The sequence below is a fragment of the Zosterops lateralis genome (genome assembly GCF_965231275.1).
Source record: "Zosterops lateralis genome assembly, chromosome: 19".
Taxonomy (NCBI): domain Eukaryota; kingdom Metazoa; phylum Chordata; class Aves; order Passeriformes; family Zosteropidae; genus Zosterops; species Zosterops lateralis.
Genome location: NC_139779.1, coordinates 881,926 through 904,361, shown reverse-complemented (window position 1 = coordinate 904,361; position 22,436 = coordinate 881,926). Strand labels below are relative to the sequence as shown.

The window sequence follows — 22,436 nt, the reverse complement described above, 5'->3', positions numbered from 1 at the left end:
AAGTTTTTGAAAACCCACCTATGCCAAATTTGTGATCTTTGAAAGTAATTATTGAATTAAGAGGAACATATCCCCCTAAAGTCTTTAGAAAAGTAGCTACATGACTGTAAAAGCCTCCTGAGCTCAGTCACCCAAATTCCACTTTCTAGCAATTCTAATAATTAAGGCATTTCAGGAAAAGCCAGAGCAGCATGAAATCAAGAACCTCAACCTGTTTAAAGAACTCAAACACAAATAAGAGTCTTCTGTCCAGGTATAAAGTTACTTTAACTGACTCATGACTCTCACCTGTCGACATCATGTTGCTCACAGACGCAAACTCCATGAAGGTGTTGTAGTTTGGCAAGAAGTTATGCACTGAGACCTCATCCACTCCACACCTGATGTCGGCCTCCTCACAGAGGTGGCGGAAGCAGGACATGGCCACCAGGACTGCCTCGATGTCTGGGCTCCACAGGAACATGTACAAGGCCACTTCCAGCTTGGTCTGGGCTTGGCGGCAGATGGGTGTCCCGCTGCATCCTGCTGTGCTTTCCTGGGAAACACACAATGAACGCCCAGCTGGGGAACACTGCCTGTGAAAGTTCAGCCCTGGCCAAACTGTGCTCAGAACTGCTTTTGTTCTAGTAGGAATGACCCATCATCCTAAAAAGGATCAGGGCTCTTATTTGCTGTCACCATGCTGTTTGCAATCCTAATCAAAAAATACTTGCCAATATTTTAACTGAAAAAATGTAAAGTTTTCAGACTTTGTAAAGTCTGAAACATCGTTGTTAACCAGCACATTAAATACATACATTATTTAGGATACATATGTCCTTTCCTTAGAAATAATTAATTTTATTTTCAAAAACTACTCTAAAAGTAATTTAATTTCTACTTGCCCACAGCTTTTTTATCACGTGCTAAAATTAACTATTGATATGTATTTACCATGGAAGAATTCCCCTTTCCTTTCCTCAGGGTGGCCCCTGGTGCACAGCGTATCATTTCATCATGGTCAAGAGAAATTTGACTAGTTCCACTTCCAGAGACATCATAAAGGAAGAGGAAGTGGCATGAACTCCTATCTGATTGCTATAAAGAGAGGAGAGGAAAAGAATATATCAACTGATACTTTAAAAGAGTAAAAGGCATAGATTTGAGGAAGGTAAGAAGCTCTTGGACAGTCACACAGTACATTTTCCACTGCTGCTCTCAGGGCGTTATCAAGTTCCTGTGTTAATGGTATCTTGGACTGATTTTTCCCCTTAAGAAATACATTATTTCATACTTTAGGAATATCAGAAAGAAGCAAGTCAGAATTCTGGGACTCAGAAGAACCTGAGATCCAAAAGGAAACTTACTTTGCTCACGAACATGTGTATTTTACCATTAACTGCCTTTCCTTTCTCTCACCTTGGGGACTATTTCCCTGTATTAGGCAAAGAGGCACTAGGCAGAGGTTTCAAATGAAACATTCATTTTCCAGGCAAGTACAGCAAACTGTGCAGCTAAAGGAAAAAAAAAAAAATCCCAAACCTAACTTTGGTTACCAATTCTAACCAAGGTGCCTCACAAAGCAGAGAGAGGAAATCAGAGAACAGAACGTGTAGGAGTAGCTATTAAATCTCTTCCAATCAAAAATAACCTGGTAAATAAAGGAAGTGACACAAGAGAGAACAATTCATGTTAATGATCCTAACAGGGAGATGGTAATGTTCACTTACTTTATTTTTTAGCAGAAATTTATTCCTACAGATGAGAATCTCTCGCAGCCACTTGAGGATTTCTGTACTGCTGAGCATCTGATGACTTGTAAGCTTCTTGCAGATATAAAAAAGCATTTGTGAACTGCAGCAAAATGAAATTCAGCATCAGCCTTCTGCCAGAGCACCAACACTTCTGAAGGTATTACACTATGTTTCACACAGAAATAGGCACTCAGCATGAACACCCTGTGCAAACACTACCCTGGGCTTCCAGCAGGACCACAGAGAGGTGAGAGTGTGCAGGGACAGGCCAAGCTCCCTTGGGACCCTTCCCAGCCCCGTGGCCTGGAGCAGCTGAAGCCACACCGGGCCTGGAGCTCCAGCTCTGCCCAGGACAGAGACAGCACAGACAGGGCAGCACGAGGTACCTACACTGCTCTGACAACGTGTCAACTCTGCTCTGGAAGGAACACATCTAGGGATGTTCCTTCTTCACATCCCGTCAGGCCTCACACTCTCTGTTAAAACTGCCAAAGGGTCCAAATTAGTGTCAGGTGTGGTGGGTTCTCCCCCCGCCCAAAGAGACCGTGAACTCCCTGTTGCTGCAAAGCTTGCCCAAAATGCTCACAGCTATTTCAAAAGAGAAGACAAATCAAAAGAGCTATTTCTAATTTATATAAGTTAATTTACATACCTGATTTCCCAGAATGTTTCTATGGGAGCATCAGGATTCCACAAGTCGATGCTGTCCAACTGGTGCAGAACCAGCAGGGCCTAAAGCCAAAGAGAGTTCCACTTAAAGACAGAACTTTACAGAGTGCCTGAGCACAGGCAGAGAAACAGGTGCAGCCACACATTCATTACACTGCTTTAAGAACAACAAAAGATATAAAAAGCATTTTCCATAGAAGAGCAAGAGTTTATTGTTAGTCTGTATCAACAGCATTTCATTTTAGTCTTTACTTTGCACTCATAGTGCGGACCCAGAGGTTTTCCCTGGTATTTCTGTCCAAAGCCACGTTGTGCACACACAGACAGACAGACAGGCAGACAGACAGACAGAGAGTGTTCTGCAGGAGAGGCTGTGCAGAGCAGAGTCCCCTGCAGCCCTGGCTGTGCCCTCACCTCCATGGCCTCCTGGGCGATGTCGGGCATGCTGGACTGCGGCACCAGCTGCACCAGCCCTGTGATCAGCTCGGCCGTGCTGCCCTGCGAGTCGGGGCCCTGCTTCCTGGGGTTCTGCACACAAACACACAGCACAGCTCAGCTGCAACTCCTGCCCCTGCTTGACCACACTGCTCACAGCTACTGCAGCACTCCTGCTGCTCAAACAGGGGGATTTCGGGATCTTTCAGAGAATCTGTCATTTTATTTTTAATCCGTAACACGCCTTGCATATCATGTCTCTGACAGAACTGGAATATTTTTATATTAAATCATCACAGACCTGAGAAAATGGAAGATATAAGACAGTACTCACTGAAATGATGACTAATTTCCAACCCCCTTATTTTAATTTTCTTCTATTCCCCTCTACTTCCCCCACCTTCCCCTTCAGAGTCACAGATCTTCATGCTCCCTCTCATTGTGTTGCTCTGATTCCATAAAGTCTCTTACAGTTTCTTTTTCCTTTAAAACCACAAAAGTATCATAGCCAGAGAAAAAGATAAGTAGATGGCCAGGTGACTATTAATTTTTATTTATTTAGTAGCTTCAAAAGTAAATTCCACTACAACTGAAGTAAATTCCACTACAACAGTAGGATTTACTTACACACAGCAAAAGCTTTGGATCCGCATGGATCAGTTTCACCAAGGACAACAGCAAGAATTTGTAGCTTCTGGTTTCCAAATCAGTAGGTTTTTCTTTAAATTTAAGGCTTGTCATTTTCTCCTTAAATGTAAGGCTCTGATGGAAGGGAAAAAAATCAGTCCGTGTCAACATAAGGTAGTCAAACATAACAGTTATAATTAAACATCTTATGAAATGTATTGCTTTTATCATCTATAATTCAAGAAAAAGTTTAAAAATATACAAAACTCCAGTGTAGTCACGTAGCCTTCTAGTTCAAAATCCCCTCTCTCACAGGCAATCACTATTATATCTTTAAAGTTCCCTTAACAATTATTTCAGTAAGCTGCATGTGGACATAAGAAAGTTTTTTGAAAAAGAGACAAACTGTGGGGAAAGAAAAAGGAGCAAAAAGAATTACTGGGTATTTCTTTGCTCTGAGACAAAAATAAAAATAAACATTTCCAACTCGTTCTGAGTACATGAGAGGGAAATTTTTCTAAGGGCAAAGCAATGTCTTAATTTTCTGCTACAGCCCCAGGCCAGATGTTTCCATGCTCCCTCCAACAACCTCTGGAAAATGAACTTTTTTGTTCTAAAAGGCACACAGGCCATCACTTAAATATAAAAAATAATCTGCCTCCAGCTGAAAAACCAGTGAACTAATTGAGTGTTTTGAACAAAAGGAGAAAGCCTAGGTTGAAATCACCTTCAAGGTAACTGATGAGCTATGATATTGTGTGATTAAATTCTACAAGAAATTAGGACCTCATGTTATTTCGATAATTAGTTATTGTCCAAATATATGGAATAAAACCTACCACATAAAGAATCTGATCAATAAATTGATAGCACAGTGGTAGAGGTAAGTGCTAAGCCCTAGTTTGCCACAGTTCAGGGATTTCTAGAAGAGGCACGTGGTGAAAGGAGATGTGTTCCTGTGAAGTCATTTATTGCCTCCACACCATGCAAACTACAGAATGTCAGTCAATAAAGCCAGGCCAGGCTCCGTGCAGTGCACGAGGGACCAACAGCAGCGGGACACTGACAGACAGCACCACACAGGACACACATGGAGGAGAGTTCAGCAGCAGCTCAGTTCAGGCTGGAAATTGGGAATCAGAGCAGGGGGAGTGAGGAGCAGCATCGTGCTGGGCACAGCACCAACAGTGCCTTCCTGGGGGAAGGAGCTGCCCTGGTGCTGCAGGCCCTGCAGGTAACTATGCACAGAAAAGTCAGCGCAAGGAAAGGCTTTTCTGCGGTAGTTACGGGTCATACTTACAGCAGCAGAGGCCCAGGGCCATGCAAAGCAGGGGCTGGCGGGCGTCTGACCACGAGGGCAACAGCAGCCAGGCACAGGGAAAGTGAGAAGCAGAAGACAAAGCACCACCAGTCAGAGCAGGGGTATTGTCAAGGTAACTATTCTCCAACAGATGAATACACACAGGTGAAAAGCAAGTTAAACATGGAGTAGCTTTCAAACCAAAAGCATTGTGCTCGTTTGCTCTCCTTTGAGGAGTATTTTTATGTCTCATTTTAGGCTTTCTAAACCAGCCCACCAAGACCACTTGCCCCAGCAAAAGTCCTCAAGGAATGTTCAGAGGAGAATGCAGCAGCACAGCTGTGTGTGGACTTACTGGAAGAATTTGGATGAGCTACAAATCTGAATTTACTCAAGACTTTCTCCAAGACAGCCAAGAATATTGACTGCATTTCATAATGGTTGAAAAACCTTTTACTTTGTTGCTGTCACCAAGACCAAACAGTCAATTTGCTCAACATAAAGCAAAACAAATGAACATGCCAATCATGGTAAAAGTATCATTGTTTTCAGTGATCATCTTCACATACAGAATGCTTTGGTTTTTCACATTAAGCAAAGATGGACACGTTATTCACAGAGCCAGAAAGCTTAAAATGTACAGTTAGCTACAGAGGACAGTTAGAGGACAAACACTTGTATGTCACCAGTTTAAAAGCAGCAGGAAAACTGAGAGACATCGACCCAGGAACAGCAAATCCCCCAGCACTGCAGGGCTGGAGAGCACGTGTGGCTCCCTGCTGCTCTACCACCTTCTTCCCCCCTGTGTCTGCAGTGCCAAGAGATGAAGAGGAGGGCAGGGCTGGGCCCAGTGGAGGCAGGAGGCCCCCAGGCTTACCGGGGTCATGCGGATGGTGGGGTGTGCCCCGCAGCCCTGCATGGCGCGGTGCAGGGTGTCGCTGAACATGCTGCGCAGCTCCACGGCGTGGCAGTACACGGCGTCGATGCGCGGCCACCAGTCCAGGGCTGACTGCAAGGCAAGGGCACTGCTGAGCCTGAGCCATGGCTGTGCCACTGGTGTGCACAGCCCTCATCTGTGTGCTCTGCACATCCTGAGCCCTGGCTCTGTGCCACTGGTGTACCCAACCCTCATCTGAGTGTGTGTACACACTGAGCTACGGCTGTGCCACTGAGTGTACAGAGCCCTCATCTCTGTGTGTGTACACCCTAAGCCATGGCTGTGCCACTGGTGCACCCAACCCTCATCTGAGTGTGTGTACACACTGAGCTACAGCTGTGCCACTGGGTGTACCCAACCCTCACCTGAGTGTCTACACACACTGAGCCCTGGCTCTGTGCCACTGGTGTGCACAGCCCTCATCTGTGTGCTCTGCACACCCTGAGCCGTGGCTGTGCCACTGGGGTACACAGCCCTCATCTGAGTGTGTGTACACCCTGAGCCCTGGCTCTGTGCCTCTAAGTGTACCCAACCTTCATCTGAGTGCTCTGCACACCCTGAGGCATGTCTCTGTGCCACTAGTGTACCCAGCCCTCACTTGAGTGTCTACACACTCTGAGCCCTGGCTCTGTGACACTGAGTGTACCCAGCCCTCCTCGAGTGAGCCACAGGTCTGTGTTTCTGTACACAACCCTCACCTGAGTGCTCTGCACACCCTGAGCCCTGGCTCTGTGCCACTGAGTGTAACCAACTCTCACCCTGAGTGCTCTGCACACCGTTAGCAGCCTGCCCATCACCATTCTGCATGCCCATTATCAAACAGATATTTAAATAGGCTACAACTGAAGCAACAATTCTAACCTAGTTGCTCACTACATCACTCTGTCTCCTGAACAGGCACCAACCCTGAGGTGTTCTGCACTCCCAAGATTTGGTCTGCTATCCCAGTGGTATTTACTAAGCAGATATTGATCTGAACAGAAGCCCCAGACACTTGGCTGATGAAATACTGCCAGAACTTACATTTGTGATGATTCGGTGGAGTGAATTTACCAGCACATAATGAAATGTTGATGGGGAATTCTGTGCCAAGCAGATCTACAATAAAAATACATAAAAGCCACTTAAGAATATCTTTGTCTTTGCCATCTTTCTTATCACCCTGAAAAACATTCTGGAGCCTTTTTATTAAATTGACAAAGCTGTCAAATCTGAACAAGAGAAGCCTAATCAGCTGTGAAAAGATTTATCAAAACATGCAGGGATTTATTACTAAGGGATATTTATACAGTTGAACTCATTTATGAGCTTCAAGCTGCTGTTAGCACAGCTTTTATAACTGACAGGTCGTCAATAGTATGCAGAGAATGACTTACCAGAAGCAGTGTTCTTACCTTGAAGTGCTGGTTATTGTGAGGATTTATGCGGAAGCAGGAAACCAAGCAGTCAATCATCAGGTCTACATCTGCATTTTGATTGCCTCTTGAAAAAGGTTTGCTTGGGTTAAACAGCAAGTTCTATACAATTCAGAAAAATATAAATATATAAATCAGATACCAGGATTACTCTTGGCTACTTTTAATACAAAACTTTCCGTTGTAAACCACTGGTATTCAACTAAAAAGAAATTAGAAGTTCAATTCATTAATTCAAATTTCTTCACTGCAATTAGGAAACAGACATTCTTACCTTAAGATCTACAACCATGGACTGCACTAGCAGGAATATGACAGAATTATCCTCCCAGTTGATGTACGTAGATGCTTTGCACAGTTTAACACAAGCAATAGCAGCACTTTCAGTCAGCTGCCTGCTCCCTCCATGTCCTGCCAGGGCCTTCCTGAGATTGTCCAGGAACAGCTTCTGCAGAATCCAAACCAGGCACAGTTATAACCAGACACTGTGATGGCAAACACCCACTCTGGAGAAAACCTGCCATTATTGAAAACATTCCCTTTGACTGACCCGGGGCAATCAGAACAGCACAAGGGGTGGGTTGTTCACTCCCAGCCCTGATGCTGCAGCCACATCAAGGCCAGCAGGTGCTGTAACTGCAGGGGGGTACAGACCCCTGCAGACCCCAAACCTCAGCACAGCCATTGCTGCAGCAGGAGACAGAGCAAACCACAGCACAGAGATTCAAACCTCCAAGGAGGTGGAAAAGTTCTGAAATAACATTGTTTGGGACATACTATTCTATGAATTACTGACAGTAAAAGAACACATGTAAGGTGAGAGCTTAAAAAGAGTGCATAAATTTACATATGGAATTGCAATGTGCTCTTTAAGGAGGAAAGACAAAATTATCCCTGAAATACAGAATCAGCAAAACCAAGCATACTCTAAAAAACAGAGCCAGAATTCAGCTACTTCTCTTACCTTGTTCATTTTAGTTTCCTCTACCACATCCTTTGCTATATCTTGGATTATCTCTGGACACAGGACCAGGAGGATGATCTGCAGTGGCCACACTGCTGCTTTACGTTTTGTGCTCTCAGCAAAGCCATCCACTAAATCAAACAACTTCTCAGCACAATCTGCATAAAACATAAGCCCAAGTTCAATACCAGTTTCATCTAAGAAGAGGTAAAAAACAGCTATAAAAGAGCAGAGGGATAGTTCCACCTACACAGAAGGAAAGTTCTGGTTTGCACATTACTGACATGCTACTGGGGATCAAATGGTCTCAACCCAGTTAAAGACATGGTTTACCTGAAAATATAAATTCTCCTCTCTTTTTCACTAGAGACAAGTAAAGGTGATGTTCTCTAAGTTTTTACCCTGTATCAAGATGAAAAATATACATTTAAAGAGTCTCCATCTTTTGGGGTTTATTTCTTTGTGTTGTGAAGCACAAAATGAATCTCTTTTAAGAGGGGAGTCAGGAAAGAAAAGAGACAGGAACATACCCTTGCCTGCCCTGACAAAGGCTGACAGAAATTTGTTTTATTTGCAGGCTGCACGAGGAGCAAAGAGGGCACAAAATGCAAGTGAATGCATTTGGGGATGTCTGAGAAACCAACCTTGAACACTGTCATGTGTTATGCCTTACCAGCCATGTCAGTCTGGGGGGTTTGGTACAGCTTTGTGAATTCATCAGGATAGTTTTCCACCCAGTTCCAAAATGCCTGCAGATAATGGGAAACACCTTTACATTCCAGAGCTTCAACAGTTTTACTGAATTACACATTTAAACAAAGATTCTAATTCTAATCACTCAAAATTTCTTGCAAAATATATTTGCATCAACAGGAGGCAATAACTTTTATTTTATAGTGAATTATGAATTGCAACTATTCCTAGAGCAGAAGAAAGTCTGCAAACAAGCAATGAAACAGAAGTTTTGAACACTTACCTTCTCAAGACTGTTGATAACAGCTAACTGAGCTACTTTCTTAAGGGCTTTAAACTTGAATACAGTCTCTGTAAAGATAAAACATTTCTGCATTTAGAACAGAAACTTGCTCTAAAAACAACACAGGTTCTACAAGATATTCGAAGCGCAAAGCAATTTTCAAATCAATGTTTTAATAGTACTTAACTATTTTAAAATACTTCAGTAAATACATGACTGTTTGGAGTAAAACAAAGCAATAAAACTCAGATATACCAATTGCACTGTGTCATCTCTGACTAACCAGGCTCAAATAGAAATATTTCAAACCACAGGCTCAGATCATACCTTGTAAGAGTCGCTTGAGTTTTGAACAATCCACACTGATGTACTGTAAAAGTTCAATATCATGAACATCAGCATTATCTTCTGAACAAACAGTCAGCTCCTGCAATCTAAAAATACACAGAGTAAATAAACTTTTCCATCAGATCCTGTCAGACAGGTACGAGCACACCTGTGAGACTATACATTTCAATAGCGGGGGAATGTTCCATCACCTCAGATACACATTTCCCCATCTAGAAATAAAAGATTTTGTACCATTAAGACTTAATGAGACACTCTTGTGCCATCCTCATACTGAAAATGGAGCTAGAATGAGTGATGAGATGCCAGTACCTTTTGTGGACTGACTGTGTCCCAGACTTGGCCTGTTACCCCCCGTCCTGTGGCAGTAACCTTGTCATCTTTTCAACTAAACATAAAAGTGGTGGACTCCTGACACCTTTAGGCTGCAGCTCCTCCACAGCAGGTCCTGCCCCAGGTAAGATCTCAAGAGTTCAGCAGGGCCTGATGTCACTGCAGTGAGCCACAACCATTCCTGGCCCACATTTCTCTGGCCTGAGCACACAGGATGAAGTTTAATCACACTAGTTTAAACACAACAGCATCTTTTCACACTGGTGTCTCACAGAATTTCCCCAGCATCTCCCAGACACCAAGCCACTGATCACTACAGCATCTGTTCCCACAAACTGGGGACTGCCACGGCTCCTTCCAAGGCTACAGATGTGTTTCAGACATGGAATGTGATTTCTAGGACTAGACACAAAAGCAGTTCTTCATGTCTTCAGCGCCAGGGAAACTTAACAGCCCTCCCTGGGAATGGGAAGGTCCCCACTGCTGTGCTTTTCATGCCAAAAATCCCCCAGCTGCTGTGCAAGGCCCAGAAATATGCCTAAACAGGAAACCCAGGTCAGGGATCAGCAGTGCTGACTGGCAGCAGGCTGACCCCTGTGGAGACCAGCAACAATTGGTCAAACATTTAACTGTTGCTCTACAAGGCATCTGCAAGGGAAAACAGGTTAGGGGGAAAGAACTCTGCCCCAGCTCAAAGGGATGCTGAGGGGGGCTTTGGAGCAGGGGAACAAACCATGCTAGAGGGACACAAATAATCATCCAGAGATCAGATTCAAAGAGTCTCAAAAAAAAATTCAACTGAAAAATGCTCCCAATAAAAGGAGCAAAAGAAATTGTTTCCATTTCCATAAGCAACAAAACACAACCTACAGAGTAAAACCATATTCCCCATGCTAGCTGCCAAGTCTATGCTCTTGAAATAGAAGTTATCAAAGGCTCTGTAACAACTCTGAAAATACTTTACATTTCAAATTACTCAATCATTTTAGACTGATTTCTAAAACACTAACATTTTCCAGAGAAATACATAAATATATGAGGAAAATATAAATCTTTGTTTCAGTTAAATTGGCTCACTCACTGCTATATGACCATGTAAGGCTGCCCAAGCTCCACTTCTAATGTATCAAGAGAGATGTCAGCTGTAACACCGTGTGACAAGAGCTAAGCTACTTCAAGCACCTTTCAAAAAACATCAAAGTATTTCAGTAATAAAAAGCTTAGCACACCACTCTAGTGGACTGGTAAATGCTGAAGCATCAGAAGGATCTGGAACAGAGCAAAAAGAGCAAAGAATGGATGGAAATATTGGGCCTGTCTCCCTTCTTACCTAGAAAAGCAGATAATCCAGTTATTTTTACAGTAAATGTGCTGTGAAACTCAAGTCAGTCAGAAGACAAATGAGGCTTTTCCAACAACTAACAAACAGCCCAGCTGTTTGTCCCCTTCAGGCATAAGACAGATTTAACATAAAAGCTTCCTAGCAGGAAAACAACCATGGGGCTCCAACAGAGCTGTGGACAATCACCAATTTTCATTCTAAATTTGTAAGTAAATGGATACAACCATTAGCTTCAGCACCCTTTTTTTTTCAAGACACCCACAGGAACTTATTCAACTTTTTCTGCTGCATTATTTTCATTCACTATTTTCACTGGTCCTTTTGAAAGCAGATTAAAAAAAGCAATAAATGCAGCCAGCAGTAACCCAGGGTGGGGCTGAAAAAGGCTCATTTCATAACCTGAACCCCAAGAAAAACTGTGAAAGATTGAGGGCATTCCACTTGAAAAGGGCCATCAGTTGTTGGAGTCCAGGGCATCCCTCTGGGTGCCCTGGAAGGTCACAGACCTCAGTAGAGAGTCCTGGGACCTGAGAAAGAGGGTCTGGGGTTGGTCCAGGAGGGTCTGGGGTCTGTGCAGGGGGGTTTGAGACCCTGGCACAGAGCCCAGGAAGACACAGGCTTTGATTTTGGTCCATGAGAAAAACTTCTAACAGAGAAAAGAATTGCAAGTCACAAATGTGTAACAGATAGTAGTGTAGTTATCACTGTGTGGAAGATTTTGTAGTTTTGGGGTTTTAGAATGTAGATACAGGGGGACAAGATGGAGGAATTTGGGTGGAACCCTGGGTTCTTCTTCTTCTCCCTTGGCATCCACCTTCTGCAGTGACGTGGGCACAAGGGAGTTTCAGTGGATTGGGTCAGAGTAGAGATGACCCTTCTAGTACAGGTGATAGGCATTGGTATGGAATGGTAAATAATAAGTGTGTAGTTATCTGTATAAAGGCAGAGTGACCTCCCATCACGGGGGGAGTCCCATCATGTCCAAGCTGCTGTGAACACCTGGCCAGACACAGAGAATTGTAAGATAAGAATTAATAAACAACGTGAGAAACCAAGAAAACCAAGACCTTGAGACTCCTCATCATTTTCGCATCGAGCCCAAACCCAGACCCAGACTCAGAGTCAGACTCAGACCTAAAGCCTTCAGAGGCTGGAGAAGGAAAAACATTCCCTTAAACCCACTCAAACCACCAGCCTTGAACTCTTGGGTCGGGTGAAAGAAACCTAAAAACCAGAGGGAGTCAGTACCTGGTGGAGATGCGGCTGAAGACGGCGTTGAAGTTGTTGCAGCTGAGCGAGAAGAGCACGCCCGAGGCGGAGCTGCGCAGCTCGGCCGCGTGCTGGTTGCCCTCGCGGTACGTGTGGATGAAGTGGCAGATCTCGGGCAGCAGCTGCTTCACCAGCATGGTCTCGTCCAGGCGCATGGTGTCCTTTGGTTGCTGCAAACACACGGTGCTGCCCTCAGCTCTGCTGGGCAAGCAGAGCCTGGAGCAGGGCCTGGATCCAAGCTCCCCACCTGCACACAGAGGTGCAGCTTCTCTCCAGTCAAACTAGAGGTGCCTGCAGCCCCTCGCCTCCACCAGCCCCATGGGCTGCTCACAAATGCAGTTCCACCTTTCCAGCAGCTCTTTTGGTATCAATTACTGCTGGCTGTTTCCCAGTTCTGTGCAGGATGCCCCACTGCAGGCACAGGAGGAAGGCAGGGTTCCCTCAGCCTGTGCCAACAACAGCCTTCCCCAGGGCAGCCAAACCACCCCAACCAGCTGAGAAACGCAGCACACCAGGGTGATCCACCTCATGGAGCAGCAAGGAGAACACCAAACCACTCTGTGAAGCAGCACACACTTGGTTCTGATGATCAGGACAGCACCAACTACTTTGGGCTCCACTGAGGGCTGAAGGGCAAAGCCCACCCTCACCTCCCTTGGGTAGGGGCTTGGTGGACATACTGTGATAGTGAGTATTTTATATTAAAATTAACCCAAAAGAGGTGCTTCTCCCTCATTCTGACCAGGAACTGCTCTATACGAGTCAAAAATTACTTAATTTCCCTGCAAAAGAAAAATCTAATTTTTGCCAATTTGCACAGTGTGAGACATAAGGAAACTATTTACAAAAGAATTCAAAGTGCAACTTTGCTCTACTAAGAGCAACTTTTAACAGAAGGGTCAGCACTAAAGCTCTCTAAAATTCTACCAATGAATTTTCCATAGGGAATCGGGAAGTTTCAGAGACTCCCACTTAGTTGATCTGAGTCCTGTTGCCATGAGAACTTGATGAAACATTGAGCAAGAAATTCATCTGAAGATACCACAGAACACAACGCGCTTTGTACAGAGCTTTGGCTCACTCTGATTTAACATATTCTGCCTCAAACTGCTCTCATTTGAAGTGACAGAGCAAGAAATACTCAGCACAATTTTAGGCTATTTAAATATGATGATCTATCAGGAAAACCACTGTTCCAAACATTCTGCATAGGAGAAGAACTTAAAAATAAGTAAATTGTGGAGTTAAAATTCTGGGGGTTTTGACTCAATGCACCAAAGACAAAAAGAGGTGTTTTCCTCAGCTGTAAAAGTTGGAAATTGAATACATTTTAAAATATTGAATACAGCTTTAAAATAAAATCCTGTTCTTGTTAAAAGAATAAACCACAGCAAATCTCTCTGTCAGTGCAGTTTGGCTGTGCAGCTCCAGCTGAGCACAGTAAGTTGTACAAGCAGCACCAGTCTCCTCCCAAAGGGAGCAGCAAACTGCCTCGCAGCAGCTCTGACTGGAAACCTCAGGCCTGGACTCCCAGAAGAGATCTGGACATGGTTAACTAATGTAATCTAGGAAACACCTGCAGAAATCATCTCCAGAATAGTGGCAGAAAAGTTTCTGCTGTGTGTGTAAAAGCACATGGAAAATTACTCCAACAAATGAAAGTTTTAAGACATTTAAAGAAAACTCAGCACTAAGTAGCACAAAATGAAAAAGTTGTACTGAATTCTCTGCTGCTTTTAATATGAAAAAAGATCACTAATTTTAGGCAATAAAAAGCACCCTCCAAATTATTAATGCACCAGTTACATCAACTACTTGCATTTATAGGAGGTTTTAGTATTTTTTAAATGGCATTAATCCTACTTTGCTGTAAATCTGATGAGTTTTTAGTACCAATAACAACAGATACACAAGCATTTGCCCTGTATTGTCCAACCCATTGGATTCCAATTAGAATTACTTATGCAAGCCTTACTTACCCCTGCCAGACATTTTTCCAGTGTATCCAAGATAATCAGCTGAGATAGATATAAATTCTTTTCAGCAGTTTCTCCAAATATTCTCTAGAAGTAGAGAGGATATTGGGTTCATCTGAGACACAGGTTATTTGACTTGTGATGCATGAAAGTGAAGCAGCAAAGTGGCCCAGCAAATTATGGCTCCATTACTGCTCTGCTTTGGAGTTTAGACATAAAGCCAGCAAAAATCGGGGCAAAAGTTGACTTTTGAATTGACACTTTTAGCTAAGTCTGTCCTCTCTAAAGCTGTGTACCACACACAGAAACTTCTGTTAACTGTACAGTTTTCTCATTTATCAGCCAATCATCTCGCACATCAACATGTTCCCTCATGCCTGTAGAGTTTAATTAAAATAAATTCTCTCTCCAAAGGGATTACAGGTAGCTTTAAGCAGCCTAAAATCCCTAGCAGCAGGGCAACCTATTTTCTCATTTTATCAGTCCTCTGCAGCTCCAGCGGATGCACATCCCTGTACAACTGACAGCCAAGGGCTCTCTCCAGAGAATGTCTCTAAAACCATAAAAAAGTACTGCCAGAGCCTGGCCAGCTCTTTTACCTGTTTGGGGAAGATTCCAAATTATCCCAAATTACATGGATTGAAAACTCAATGAACTAAACTTTTGTCATGACAAAGGTTCTGACTGAAATTCATCTGGTTGTTAAAAAAATACACCTATTTTATATTTTATATACACAGACACATGGTAAAACACCCAAGCAGCCTGGGAAATTCAAACAGCACAAGTTTTAAATCCTTTCCCTGCCCCAAAATCCCAATGCCTTTCTGTGGAACATGGTTCTGGTGGATGCTACTGGTGAACTTCAGAACAGAAAATAAGTAAGTGTAAAAGGCAAACAACAATTTGACTACATTTCAAATAATTCTCTGCAGACTGTACAATACAAATAAATAACGACTATTTGAACAAAAATCACCAAACAATACAAAATCAGAAAACTTACCATGTTATTAACATTTTTTAAGATATTGGTGAGACCACTGATGACCAGGGAAAACTTGTACTTGGAAATGTTGATGAGACATTCCTTGTTGTGCTCCGTGCTGACTTTGGTGTGGGTATTCTGCTGGCAAGCCTTGATTGGAAGCTACAAGAGAGAACTGTTATAAGCTTTTTCACATTGAAATTTACAGCTTTAAAGATGGGTTAGAAACTTGTGACACACAAATGAAAAACATTCTACAAGAGACAACACTGAACACGTTATTTCATCTTCTTTATAATCATCTTTCCATTAGTTACCCATAAAAACAAAGTGCTTAAGTTCACCTGCTCCTTTTTCTGAACTGAAACTAAACCTCTATTTTGTGATAAATTTTCTACAACCTGAATGTCAAAGCAATCAAAAAGAGCAGAAAAATATAAGACAGAACTCTAAGAAAAGATTCTTTATTTTAAAAACAGGCTTAATAAAGACCAAAGATCTTCCAAGGCTAATACCTGCAAGAAAAAAATGTATCTTGGGGAGGAAAAGGCCAGAAATTCAGAGAGCAGGGGAGCTGGAAGGCAGCATTGTCCCATGTGTGTCCCCTGCTCTGTCACAGGGCAGGACTGGCCCTGTAGCCCCCAGGGGTATCTTTGGGGTCCCCCAAAACACTCCCAGCGACAAATCCCACCTCAAATACCTGTGAGCCCCACGTTACCTGTCCCTGCCCAACACCCAGTGGTAAAAACCAGAGCTGAGACCCATCTTTGCCCAGAAGGAGAAGACTCAGTGACTGCCCAGCCCTGAGCTGCTCCTGCTGCCCAGTGAACACTGGGCACTTTGTTTCCTGCTGTACCCAAATTCTTGAGGGGTCACAAAGGAGTCACTTCCCAGGCACACACCCACTCCATTCCCCCTGCCTGCTCTGAGCCGCCACTCTGCAGAAACAAGCCTTTTACTCAGGATTTCTATTTTCTAAAAGCAAACAAATACAGCAACATTTATGCCATTTGTATTTTAAAGCGTGACCTTGGGATTCCCTATCCATAGAAGACTGAATTGCTGCTACAAGTTTTAACCAATTTTGACCAGAATTGTGGATAAAGGTGTGCTCTGACAGACAGCAACAGCTCAATGGAAATGCCATTTGTGCATTAGAAGAGATTATCAGAGAGAGAGAGAATTTAAGAGAGGGTAAAAGAAGGATTCCAAGGAATTACAATCAGCTTTAGAGCTGCAAAGTGCCTTAGGAGGCACCTCCCAGGCTGGGGCTGTGCAAGGGCACCCTCCCCACTGCCCCCTGACCCCAAATACCCAGAGTTAAACTGCAAGGTGAGTGGTACTGGAGAGCCCCAACCCGGAGCACTTTTGTCCAGCAGTCCTGAATGCAGAGCGCCTGAGCCAGGGACTGGCTTTTCCCTGTCCCCTGGCAGGGGAAAGAGCACTGACACAGTGTCCTGTCCTGATGCCAGGGGGTGACTCCCTCCCTGGATAAGCTGAGCCTTGGGGTGGCTTCAAGCTCAATCCTTTTGGTACCACGGATTAGGATCCCTATGGACATTGGCGGGGTCTTTCCTAAGAGAATAATGCAGAAAAAAGATGGTCCTGGCACTGCAGGTCACCCCAAACACCCCACAGGTCCTGAGGAGCCCTGGCCCCACACCTGGCACTGCAGGTCACCCCAAACACCCCACAGGTCCCTGAGGAGCCCTGGCCCCACACCTGGCACTGCAGGTCACCCCAAACACCCCACAGGTCCCTGAGGAGCCCTGGCCCCACACCTGGCACTGCAGGTCACCCCAAACACCCCACAGGTCCTGAGGAGCCCTGGCCCCACACCTGGCACTGCAGGTCACACCAAACATCCCACAGGTCCTGAGGAGCCCCGGCCCCACACCTGGCACTGCAGGTCACCCCAAACACCCCACAGGTCCCTGAGGAGCCCTGGCCCCACACCTGGCACTGCAGGTCACCCCAAACACCCCACAGGTCCCTGAGGAGCCCTGGCCCCACACCTGGCACTGCAGGTCACCCCAAACACCCCACAGGTCCTGAGGAGCCCTTGCTCCAGGCCCCACACCTGGCACTGCAGGTCACCCCAAACACCCCACAGGTCCCTGAGGAGCCCTGGCCCCACACCTGGCACTGCAGGTCACCCCAAACACCCCACAGGTCCCTGAGGAGCCCTGGCCCCACACCTGGCACTGCAGGTCACCCCAAACACCCCACAGGTCCTGAGGAGCCCTTGCTCCAGGCCCCACACCTGGCACTGCAGGTCACCCCAAACACCCCACAGGTCCCTGAGGAGCCCTGGCCCCACACCTGGCACTGCAGGTCACCCCAAACACCCCACAGGTCCTGAGGAGCCCTTGCTCCAGGCCCCAGGAGCTGCAGCACCCAGGGCTGCCCCTCCAGGACAGGGCTCAGACTCTGCCTGGGGAGTCCAGCTCATTTCCCCTCCAGTCTGTGACTCCAGTGCTCTACAGCAGCACCAGGAGCTCCAATGTGCTCATTTTACCCCTGGAAAAGCAGAATAAACAGCGTTTATGACTCAAGCTTTGTTTTCACTGTCAGATGTTATTTTTACAATACATTTTTGGGAGTAATTGGTGGATGGTAGATACATTTAATTCAGAATTTCACTATTGCTAGTAGTTTTTATTTGAATTTTCAAGTCTCTGTGCTGACAGCAACAGCACAGCTCGATACCACTGAGTGCTAAAACACTTGAGAAGAGCCTCTCAAAGAAACTGTGTCATAGATCTAGTTCTGTGTACTCCCATGCCAGAGAAACATCACATTACACACTTCTGGAGCTTCCTGCCACAACAGCCACTACAACAAGGTCACCTAGAAGTAAAACTGCTTTTTATACTATCATTTTAAAATAAGAAACGACACAAAAAAGGAAATATTAGCACTGTTATTTTGGGATTTTTTATTTCTCAGCTCTTTCCTTTGTGCACTCTGACATGCTGGAACATTTTATTTCCCCTCACAGTGCCAGTGCTGAGTGACTAAAGAGAATCTACTTTACTTCTCTACAAATATCCATTAATTGAAACATTGCAGGGGGGAAAAAGCTGAAATTTTACTTTCATTGACTTTGATTTTATTTTAGAAAAAAGAAATCCTGACAAACGGTTTTTATTTTTTTTTTTTTTTTTTTAAAAAAAAGGTGTTTTCCATGCCTGTGAAGTGATTAGCACCTGTTCAGGTATTCTCTAGTCTGATGTAAGAAGGTCCAATCTTTTGTTAAATGACCATGGAAATTGGTTTGGAACCACCTGCAAGTTGTGCTCTCAGGCTGCTGAGAAAAGCTACACTGAGCCATGGATTTTGCTTTATCACTTGTAATTAATGAACACAAAGTTCATTAAATCATCTCTATTTAGTCTGTACTTATTAGTCTGGAGAAACACACAAGATATAGGAAAAAATCCTTAGTGCTGTCCTTAACAGCCCCAAAATCCACCTCAGTTCATCCTTCCAAAAAGTTTCTTGGAACTTTTCAGCAGCCCATAAGACACACACAGAAAATCCCCAGAGCATCACCCCTCCTGAGCATCAGCACTGACAGAATCAGACACAAACCCCTCAAAACCAACAGGCACCTTCCTCCCTCTATGAACACACACCTGCTAAAGAGGCACCACCCTGAAAAGAACCCCACAGCTCAGCCTTCCCAAAAACACACAACTTTCAATAATTTTTCTACAGGTTGGTCTAAAAATGAAGCATTGTCAGAAGGTGAACTGGGAGCTGTGGGTGTATTCAGCCATCCTGCCAACACAAACACTGTGTTGGGTGAGGAGGGGCCAGGGATCACCTTCAGCAGCTCCTCACTGCACCAGGTAACACCAGTGGCACTGGGCATCTCCTCCCCAGCCCTGTGCAGAGCTGGAAACCCTCTGCACACACTGTGAGAGGCACCACATCCCAGGCTGTGCTGGGGCAGAGGGAACAGCCCTTGTGCTGCAGGGCAGGGCTCCAGCCTGGGGAAACCTGCCCCCCACACACAGGAGCTGCACCTTCTGCCCAGCACAGGAACATCACCCCTGAGCCTGGGGGTACAGCCAGGACACACAGGAAACACCCCACAACACACCCCACAACACACCCCACAACACACCCCACAACACACCCCAGCAGTGAACCAGGCCTGGTACCTGCAGCTACAACTTTTGCAGGTCTCCCATTATGAACAGATTTCAAACAATGTGGAGAAAAATCAACAGGAGGAGGGGATATTTGCTTTGATTTAATACCTTTTAATTAAAGGGAGAATGGAGCATTACTACTGACTTCCAGTTTTTAGACACTTTCCTAACTGAGAGCCAGCACACTCTATGGACTGCAAATGGGAAGCCTAAACCAAAATCCACAGAACAAGAGTCTTCTTTCTTTAAAGCATCTCAGAATCCCAGAACTAAAGGTTATTAGTGTTGGAAGAGACCTCTGAGATCTCTGATCCCCACCTTGTCACCAGCACAGAGCACTGAATGTCACATCCAGTCATTCCAGGGATGGGCACAACCACCACTTACATGGCCACGAGTTTATAAAGGATTAATACCTTTTATTACATCTGGTAGTTTCAAACCAATCTAGATGAAATGGTTTGGGCAGTCAGACTCCTCCAGCTATGCTCACAGCTATCCCAGTGCTGTGCCAGCCTTCCTGTGATCTCACATTGTAACACACTTAAAGCACCATGAAAACATAAAACTGGAAGTGAATATTTCCATAGGAAAAACAGAGAATTTTATTTTCCAAGGCTCTGACTATGTCTGAAATCACAGGGAATTCCACAAATTTCCAGGCTCTTTGTGCTGCTGCAGTCTAAATTCATCCTGCTCACCCCAAGTTTTGGAAAAACACAAAAGCAGATTTTGGTTAAAGCAGCATTTCTAACAATAAACAAGAGCAGACCAGAGCAGACTGGTTTGCCCTGATTTCCCTTGTTTTCAATACAGATTAGCATCCTCTCAGCTCGCTGTTTCATCTTCCCCAAAAATGAATTCAAGCACTCAGCAAATGAATGAAAAGCCTGTCTACATCTGTAAATCTGCAAGAAGGATGGTTACACACTTTCCTTCTCTGCAAAGGAAGGAAGAAACCCTGGAAAAGTTTGTGTTCCCCTGTGCAGAACAACCAAAACACAAGGGCTGGGGTGCCCCTCTCCCCCTCCTCACTCCAGCCCACTCTGACACACCAAGAACTGAACCCAGAGCTCCAGACACAGGGGGAAACCCTCACAGCTGAAATAATGTGCACATATTCAGTATATTTTGATAAAACACCACGACTGTCAGTGATAATGATGTATTTGATGCACATTATCACTGTGACTCCACTATTTCAGCACCTCAAGGACCACAACAGCTTCATTCCCATCCAGAGATGATCCTCCCCTACACCTACCCAAAATCATGCCATTAAAAGTACAGAAAAATAATTCTAAGAAGTTTATAACTCCCAACAGATGCTGGCAAGCTCAATTCCACAATATACACCACAAAGATGAGAAAGCCCAGGGCTTTTTAAGTCCAGTGCATCAAGAAATATCCTCTTGCATTGCTGGGAGAATAATCAATCCTGTGTTTCCTAAACTTATGGAAAAAATGATCTATGACTCAAGAGAAGGGGGAGAATAAGGTAACTATGCAAATATGTCTATAATGCATTGCAAGAATCTGCCTCATTATAATGCCAAAAAGCAAAGTTTGATATTTTCCTCTTCAAAATAAACTTCATACGAATGTCAAAAGAAACAGCTTGTTTTCCCTGCACCAGGCCACATCTTCCTGCAGCACTGAGGGGCAGCTGAGCACAGCAACAGGGCTCAGCCTGGAGAAGCAGCTCAGGTTTTTGATGGATTTACACAGGGCTGAGCCTCCTGTGGCACAAAGGCTGCTCTCACAGGGTGGCAAAACCAGACAGAGCACAGGAACTGATCACTGAGCCCCAGGGGAGTTACCCCACGTCAGGAAAGGCTCGGGAGCAGGGATGGAGATGAGTGTGAGCACCGAGCTCAGCCCCACTCACAGGCACCCACCTCATCCCTGTGAGCAGTTCCTCTGCTGGATCAGGGAAACACAAAGTCTAAGGCCAACAAATCCCTCTTCCTTCCATTCAGAAAATCCTTCTGTGAAATACTAGCGCTGACTTTTGCCGGGAGGTGTGAATACCCATCGGTGCAGGAGCAGCGGGGACCCCTCGGGGCCGCACATCGCCCTTCCCGGGGGGCACGGCGGCCTCCAGCCCTGCCCACCCCGCTCTCCAGCTCTCCCTCCCTCCTCAGAGACAGATGATGTAAAGCCGGGACGTGAATTTCACAGGAATGTCTACGGACACTTGGGGAGAGGCGGGGGAGCCGCGGCGAGGGGGAGCCAGGCCCCTCCTCAGGGCCGCCGCCGGCACAAGGACGGATGCGCCGCACCTGGGGCGGCCGGGCCGGGGGATGGAGGGACCCCCGGGGGATGGAGGGACCCCCGGTGCCGGGCGGGAGCACCGAGGGGCAGCGCCGGCCCCGCCCCGGGCCCGCCCGGCACAAAGGGCGCCGGGCCCCGGGGCCTCGGCCCCGCCGCGGGCTGAGGGAGGTGGCGTTACCGAGGCCTGCCCCCCGCCCGGGCACCGGGGCCGCTCCTCCCGCCGCGCGCCCCCGGCCCTCACCGCGGCCCAGGGAAGGGGACGCGCCGCCGCCGCCGCCCCCGCTACCTGCTCGTCGAAGCGGTTGACCACGGCCTGCACCCACTCCACGGGCTTGTGCGCCGCCATGTCCCGCCCGGCCCCGGGGAGCGGCGGGAGCGCGCGCGCGGGCGGTGTCGGCGTCGCGGGCCCTCAGCGCGCGGGGCCCGCCATGACACCTCACCGGAAGCGGGAGCGCGCGCGCCGCCCCCGCCCGCCGCCGCCGCGCCCGCCGCGCCAGGGGCACACCGAGAGCCCCGCACTGCGCCTGCGCGCCGCCCCCGCCCGCGCCCCGCGCGCCACTGCGCCTGCGCGGCGTCTACGCCGGGGAGGGGCCGGGAGGGAGAGGGCGTGGGCAACGGGCGGGGCTTGATGGGGCGGGGTCGGTGTGGGCGGGGCCTGGGTAGGTGGGGCAGGAAAATCCTTCCCGGGTC

General features: G+C 46.2%; 1 protein-coding gene across 2 annotated transcripts in view; it reads right to left on the bottom strand.

The window, feature by feature from the left end:
- Positions 1-22,092, bottom strand: part of NF1 (neurofibromin 1) — a gene marked incomplete at its 5' end in the record, with an annotated part of 70,040 nt that extends 47,948 nt beyond the window's left edge. Inside the window, 18 exons of one of the 2 annotated variants that reach the window (XM_083875184.1) lie at positions 289-535; positions 934-1,077; positions 1,710-1,833; positions 2,386-2,465; positions 2,817-2,930; positions 3,465-3,599; positions 5,642-5,773; positions 6,725-6,799; positions 7,096-7,218; positions 7,391-7,564; positions 8,081-8,238; positions 8,754-8,829; positions 9,057-9,124; positions 9,384-9,490; positions 12,328-12,518; positions 14,328-14,411; positions 15,331-15,474; positions 22,033-22,092. In XM_083875184.1, coding sequence (XP_083731310.1) covers positions 289-535; positions 934-1,077; positions 1,710-1,833; positions 2,386-2,465; positions 2,817-2,930; positions 3,465-3,599; positions 5,642-5,773; positions 6,725-6,799; positions 7,096-7,218; positions 7,391-7,564; positions 8,081-8,238; positions 8,754-8,829; positions 9,057-9,124; positions 9,384-9,490; positions 12,328-12,518; positions 14,328-14,411; positions 15,331-15,474; positions 22,033-22,092 — 2,236 coding nt within the window. The remainder of the gene's footprint in view (positions 1-288; positions 536-933; positions 1,078-1,709; positions 1,834-2,385; positions 2,466-2,816; positions 2,931-3,464; positions 3,600-5,641; positions 5,774-6,724; positions 6,800-7,095; positions 7,219-7,390; positions 7,565-8,080; positions 8,239-8,753; positions 8,830-9,056; positions 9,125-9,383; positions 9,491-12,327; positions 12,519-14,327; positions 14,412-15,330; positions 15,475-22,032) is intronic. The other variant, XM_083875185.1, reaches the window with a different exon arrangement.
- Positions 22,093-22,436: the final 344 nt, after the last annotated feature.